At 41.0% G+C, this 7,214-nt stretch overlaps 1 protein-coding gene across 1 annotated transcript; it reads left to right on the plus strand.

Annotated features, from left to right (window-relative positions):
• The first annotated feature begins 2,870 nt into the window (after positions 1-2,870).
• Positions 2,871-5,731, plus strand: LOC147628206 (ribulose bisphosphate carboxylase/oxygenase activase 2, chloroplastic-like). The gene is made up of 7 exons (XM_086813266.1): positions 2,871-3,027; positions 3,251-3,573; positions 3,661-3,766; positions 3,872-3,957; positions 4,070-4,545; positions 4,854-5,135; positions 5,395-5,731. The coding sequence occupies exons 1-7, from the start codon at positions 2,986-2,988 to the stop codon at positions 5,415-5,417; spliced, it is 1,338 nt and encodes a 445-aa protein (XP_086669392.1). The 5' UTR covers positions 2,871-2,985; the 3' UTR covers positions 5,418-5,731.
• The last annotated feature ends 1,483 nt before the right edge of the window (positions 5,732-7,214 follow it).

A 7,214-nucleotide genomic window follows, 5' to 3' on the forward strand; every position in this document is an offset into this window, starting at 1 on the left:
TCTCTCTCTCTCTCTCTCTCCAGGTCTGCCCCATCTCACTCTCTCTCTCTCTCAAGCACATTCTACACAGATGCAGATGTACGCACATGCATGCATATACTCTCTCTCTCTCTCTCTCACACACACACACACACACATGTACACACACAGATGCAGATGTACGCACATGCATGCATATACTCTCTCTCTCTCTCTCTCTCTCACACACACACACATGTACACACCGCACATACACTAATCTAAACGCACACTCTCTCCTCCCACTCTCTCTCTCTCTCTCTCTCTCTCTCTCTCTCACACACACACACACACACATGTACACACCGCACACACTAATCTAAACGTACACTCTCTCCTCACACAAATTATCTCCTACATAGAAATTATCTGTCGCCTCTCTCTCTCTCTCTCACACACACACACACACACACACACATGTACACACCGCACATACACTAATGAAAACACACACTATCTCCTCCCACACAAACTATCTCTTACATAGAAATTCTCAGCCTCTCTCTCTCTCTCTCTCTCTCTCTCTCTCATCATGCACACACACACACACACACTCTCTCTCTCTCTCTCTCTCTTCACGCACACTCTCTCACATAGAAACTCTCTCTCTCTCTCTCTCTCTCTCTCTCTCTCTCACACACACACACACACACACACACACACACTTAAATAGATTTACACACATATATATAATTTTAATTAATTAAATTTTAGATTAAATTTTAATGGTAGGGATGAGTGGTGAGGTGTGCTCACTCTCAAATAAATGCATCTTTCATGTAATCTCTCTCTCTCTCTCTCTCTCTCTCTCTCACACACACACACACACACTCAACTCATAGATCCACCTATAATAGTAATAGACCATAAAGTTATCTATACTCCACCAATGACATTGTGGAAGTAGCAAACCATTCAACGGCTAGTGCAACCTTTTTTATTTTGTGCTCTTACAAAATGACTACCAAAACAACTCACATCTATGGTCCTCACAAATGACTACTATCAAAGACTTTACTTTAACATTTGTACACTTGGACATTATCTCTTGTAAATGGTGTGCACCAAGGATGATCCTTCTTAGCCCCATGATGCCATCCATCAAACAACTATTTTTTATCCCTTGTGATTAGGTTAGGGTGGGTGACTGACTACAACCATAAACATATGACTCAATGTCCATTTTATTAATTATCTCATGTAAATAGTTGATGTTATGAGATTTTTATAGTTAGACAATATGCATAACCATATAGGTAAAGACATAAATCAAAAAGTCATATGGCCAATACTTATAGGTGAAAATTTATAAAACATATAGGTGCAGACATAAATAAAAATTCATTTAGCCAATCATTATATTAGGGTTTTCATATCTAATGTCCATGGTTAAGATATAAAACCCTAATGGCCTAATGCTTGCCTATAAATTTGAACACTCAAAAACCCTAATGGCTACTACTGCCTATATGCATGCACATGCACACTATTTATATATACATGTTTTTTCTTTACACACACACACACAAACATATATATGTATATATATATACATACATATGTATGTATGTATATATAAATGTAAATAAAAACACACACACACACACATGTATACACACATATACATATATGTTTTCTATTTAATTTATATTTTATTAAAAGATACTTTTTATTCTCTTTCTCTCTCTTTTCACGCTCCCTCATTACATCTCTCTCTCTCTCTCTCTCTCTCTCTCCAAGTCTGCCCCATCTCACTCTCTCTCTCAAGCACATTCTACACATAGATGCAGATGTACGCACATGCATGCATATACTCTCTCTCTCTCTCTCTCTCACACACACACACACACACACACACACACACACACATTTACACACCTGCACATACACTAATCTAAACGCACACTCTCTCCTCCCACACAAACTATCTCTTACGTAGAAATTATCTGTCGCCTCTCTCTCTCTCTCTCTCTCTCTCACACACACACACACGCACACACGCACACACGCACATGTACACACCGCACATACACTAATGAAAACACACACTATCTCCTCCCACACAAACTATCTCCTACATAGAAATTCTCAGCCTCTCTCTCTCTCTCTCATGCACATACACACACTCTCTCTCTCTTCATGCACACTCTCTCACATAGAAACTCTCTCTCTCTCTCTCTCTCTCTCTCTCTCACACACACACACACACACACATACACTTAAATAGATTTACACATATAGATAATTTTAATTAATTAAATTTTAGATTAAATTTTAATGGTAGGGATGAGTGGTGAGGTGTGCTCACTCTCAAATAAATGCATCTTTCATGTAATCTCCCTCTCTCTCTCTCTCACACACACACACACTTACACTATTTATATATACATGCTTACATACCTATAGATACACATACATACATAATATATAGAAGTGTGTGTATCTATAGGAATGTAAGCATGTATACAAAGATTTCATTGAAAGATGTGAGATGAGATCTTCTTAGATTCAAATTCAAAATTGCATTGGAAGATGTGAGATTTGGCTCCTCCTCACGCTTGAAGGAGGAGTGGGTATTTTGAAATAGCCCCACCTCCTTTGCCCACGTGGAGGGAGGTGGGGTTGTGGTTAATCCTGTATAGATGCAGTGATATTGCATATGAAAGCTACATCGGCCTAGATGTGGGTCACACAATTTTTTGATGGTTCGGAACGAAGGGAAGGGTCCAGAAGGTTGGGAAGGATGAACAGACAGATGGGAGGTTAGATTTCGAAGGGAGGGAGGGAGGACTGACAAGTGGCGAGTGATGGGAGGCTGGATTTTGTGGATAAAAGTATGTTTTTTTTTTCCAGGGAAAAGAAACAATTTCGGAACAAAAACCGGACCAAAGCCGCTCGCATTTGTCTTGTCGCCAAAGCAAGAGAGAGTCATCCCCGTTTGCTCAAAGCTTCTCACAGCAACAAGCAATGGCTTCCGCTGTTGCCACCCCAGCTGTTGCCTCTGTCCAGGTACTTGCTGTCGCCTATTGACGCTTGGTGGACATGTTGCCTAGTTCATTCACTGTATTTCGTGTTTAATGCTTCATCCCTGCTTGCTTTTTGCCTGCTCAAATCCTGTAAGCTTCTAACATATTTCCCTAATTATGCATTTTACGACTCTAGTTGGATGTGGTCTTGGTGGATTTGTCTTAAAACATGCTCAATCAGGTAGTCTGTGTATGGGTGGGTGCAGAACTTTCCTCTCTCCATTGGGTCTCCAGCCCTTGCTCGGAGTGGGCCAGCATCTGCTTTCTTTGGGACCACCTTGAAGAAATCCTCTGTCACTGTGGCATCTACTATTGCAAAGCCATTCGTAGTGCATGCCTCAACAGAGGATGAAGGCAAGCAGACTAAGAAAGACAAGTGGGCTGGTCTTGCTTACGACATATCTGATGACCAACAGGACATCACAAGGGGGAAGGGAATGGTTGATTCCCTCTTCCAAGGTGCAGTTGGTATGGGAACCCAACATGCTGTCATGAGCTCTTACGAGTATATCAGCACGGGCCAAAGAATGTAAGAAAACTAAATAAATGGATCCCTTATGGGTTGGTCACATACTTAATACTCTTTTTGATTCTCAACATGGCAATGTCTGTGCAGGTTTCAGATGGATAACATGAAAGACGGGTACTACATTGCACCTGCCTTCATGGACAAATTGGTGGTGCACATTGCCAAGAACTTCATGAACTTACCAAACATTAAGGTAATCTCACACATCTTAGATCTTGATTTCCCATCCTGGAAACATCGTGGGTGACAGACACTCTAGTCATGGACGTGCCTTTGATTTGATGTGTTACGGATGCAGGTTCCCTTGATTCTTGGTATTTGGGGGGGCAAGGGGCAAGGCAAATCCTTCCAATGTGAGCTTGTATTCTCAAAGCTGGGAATTAAGTAAGGACTCTCCTTGGATGTCTTCATATGATTTTTTGTATGCATTTGAACATGGGTCTTATATTAACACTAGTACTGTAGCTATCCATTAAGACCAGAGCTCATGTGGCAGCCCTATCATGATGAGTGCGGGAGAGCTTGAGAGTGGCAATGCTGGGGAACCAGCCAAGCTCATCAGACAAAGATACCGAGAGGCCGCTGACATTATCAGGAAAAAGGGCAAGATGTGTGCACTCTTTATCAATGATCTTGATGCCGGAGCTGGGCGAATGGGAGGCACAACCCAGTACACAGTAAACAACCAGATGGTGAATGCTACCCTGATGAACATTGCCGACAACCCGACTAATGTCCAGCTACCGGGAGTTTATGTTAAAGAAGAAATCCCTCGTGTCCCCATTATTGTGACAGGAAATGATTTCTCCACTCTCTATGCACCCTTGATTCGAGATGGGCGCATGGAGAAGTTTTACTGGGCTCCAACAAGGGAAGACAGAATTGGCGTGTGCAAAGGCATTTTCCGGGAAGACAATGTGCACGAGGATGACATTACGAAGCTTGTGGATACTTTCCCAGGCCAATCCATCGGTACGTGATGGGTTCTGATGTGCTTTCTATGTGACTCTCTAACAGGCACCTTTTACATGCATTTTATGTAACTTTTGCATGCACTTATGGGACTTTTACATGCATGTCCTGTGACACTTAGGGGACTTTTTACATGCATTTCTTGTGACATCTAGACTCTACATGCATTTTATATGAATTTCTTTTAGGTGTCGAGAGCTCCCAAGTGTTTCTAGGTTTCCTTACTGAACGTGGGAGATGGATTGTAGGTTTAACTAGCTATTATTGGGTCTCTCACACTGAATTTAATGGAGGCTTGGCTGTCTTAGATTTCTTTGGTGCTCTGAGGGCCCGAGTCTATGATGACGAAGTCAGGAAATGGATTGGAGGAATTGGAGTGGAGAACATGGGCAAGAAGCTCGTCAACTCGAAGGATGGCCCCCCAACATTCCAGAAGCCCGCCATGACCGTTGAGAAGCTTCTTGAGTATGGTCACATGTTGGTGCAAGAACAAGAGAATGTGAAGAGAGTGCAATTGGCAGACAAATACCTCAGTGAGGCAGCTCTGGGAGAGGCAAACGATGATGCCATCAAGCAGGGGACCTTCTATGGTAAGGGAGAAGCTAAATCAAAATTTCAAAGTTCTTTATGATGATGAAGAGTGTGATGTGCTATATAATTATGCTTGAGAGGGCTCAGTTACCTTGATATTTGTCCCCTTCTTGTATGCAATTAATGGAATTTCCATACAAGATCAGGTTGGCTGGCTGGTTGTAAGGAGGTGTCTGGGCTTTCCTTGTTTTCAGTACCCTATGACTTAAAAGGTTTTTCTTCACAACTTAACAAATCGTGATCTTATGTTAATCTCAGGCAATGAAGCAGTACCAGTCTAATCTCCAATGGGTAATAGCTCCAGGACAGCTTAAGGTCTGCAGGGGTACCAATTACAGGAGTGTCTGCAGTTCTTAGAAGAAAATGTAATAGCAGTTGGTTGTAAGAAGTGTCTGCAGTTCTTAGAACAAAATGGGAAAGTAGTTTGCTGTGTAACTAGATAGAGCCTAGAGGTTGATTGCTTGACCACAGCACGGAGGAAACATTCCTGCTGTGTCCCCATTGGATGCAACATGCTTCACATTGTTGCGATCTTTGTAAGGTATTGATTTAACATCCCTTTATTAATTATATAGTGGGAAAAAGAGTTAGGTTCTGTTTGTTATCCCTCACTTTTGTAGAAGGTTTGGTCTAGGACAAAGGCAATGTGTGCTTGAAGAGTAACAAGACGAGACTGAAGTGTTATATATTGAGAAGACGGAAGAGCTGCTTGGAGTAATGGTGATGATGAAGCTTCTCAAGCAAGCTGATAGCTTCTTCTTTCTCTTCATGTTGAAGTCAAGGCTCTCTTCTTTTTTTTTTCCTAATAGAAGATATATTACCAAAACTTTACTTTACGAATGGCCACTTTTTTTTTCTAATAGAAGATATATTACCAAAACTCTACTTTACAAATGGCCACATAGCCGCCATGTGATGTACTAGCTTTCCCTCACTAATTACTCCAAACCACAGGTGTAGCTCGGAGTATCCTCATCCAATATATAGCCCTACCATTCTCCACCAAAAGAGCTGATTGTAAGAAAGAAACTTGCCACAATGGTAGCCCTTTTATACGACCTATGTAAGCTATAATACCAACTTTTGCATCAAATATGAAGGCATTCTTAGTTAACCAGATATGCCATAAACCTATCTACTTAAAAAAATGAAAGAAAACTAAATGTTCTGGGTTATTTGGTCCATTCGAAATTTTGTCAAAAATCCAATCTTTAACCTTTGCGGGCATATTTGTCAATGGAGTCCATACATTAGAAAGGAACTCTCACACTTTTACCACCAAACATGAAATGAATAGATGCGGGTATGTTTCTAAGCATGTAGTACAAAATACACAATTATCAGAAGCAATTCATCACTTTTGCTAATTGGTCTTTCAATGGTAGGCATCCAACTCCTAACACGCGTTATGGGAACACTTTTCCTTGATATGGAATTTTAGACCACCAGTCTTGTAAGATTACTTCCTTCTACTAAGCCCTACTCTTCTTGATGTTCTATACCTTATTACCCTTTTCAGTGATCCAACGCTTATCTTCCACCATCATATGGTATACTTGATATGTTGTACGTTTGACAATGTCTTAAGGCTTTCTAAATGCCCAATCTAACCAAGGTTGTTGATCCTCCGGCTGAGGAATATCACCAAATGGTGTAAGTAATGTTTTCACCTTCTCCCATAACTATATATATCTATGTGGAATTTGAAAATATTAACGGATTTTTCGAAAAGATAATAAGCGACTTCTATGTGGCAACAAAGTATCCAAAATTCTCAATAGTCCCAATCAAGCCATTCTGTTGAATTTTGGTCGCTCAACAAGTTTGTCAGGCCACTCTAGAAGTCGTAAAGTAGCCAACACCTCATGTGCCATAGACTTCAACTGCAACCATCGTTGATTTGAAGGGTTTCATTTAGTGTGTGCTAGCACCTCCTTCCATGAGATCATAAAGTAAGAAAAGAGACATGAAGCCATCACTCGAACCTGTTGGGAACCATTCACTACATCTCATGATGTACCATCAATCCTAGTATTACCATGCACAAGTACAACCTCCTCTATGAGAGCCTTAGCTAC

Source organism: Cibotium barometz, chromosome 19 (assembly GCF_041138505.1).
Source record: "Cibotium barometz isolate CiBa-2024 chromosome 19, ASM4113850v1, whole genome shotgun sequence".
Classification (NCBI taxonomy): Eukaryota; Viridiplantae; Streptophyta; class Polypodiopsida; order Cyatheales; family Cibotiaceae; genus Cibotium; species Cibotium barometz.

What these genes read in the sequence shown, in the direction of transcription:
- LOC147628206 (XM_086813266.1), top strand. Translation starts at nt 2,986, where the DNA reads ATGGCTTCCGCTGTTGCCACCCCAGCTGTTGCCTCTGTCCAG. An exon ending in TTCTCAAAGCTGGGAATTAA is followed by an intron (nt 3,958 to 4,069) that starts GTAAGGACTCTC and finishes CTCATGTGGCAG; the next exon opens with CCCTATCATGATGAGTGCGG. An exon ending in TTTCCCAGGCCAATCCATCG is followed by an intron (nt 4,546 to 4,853) that starts GTACGTGATGGG and finishes TGGCTGTCTTAG; the next exon opens with ATTTCTTTGGTGCTCTGAGG.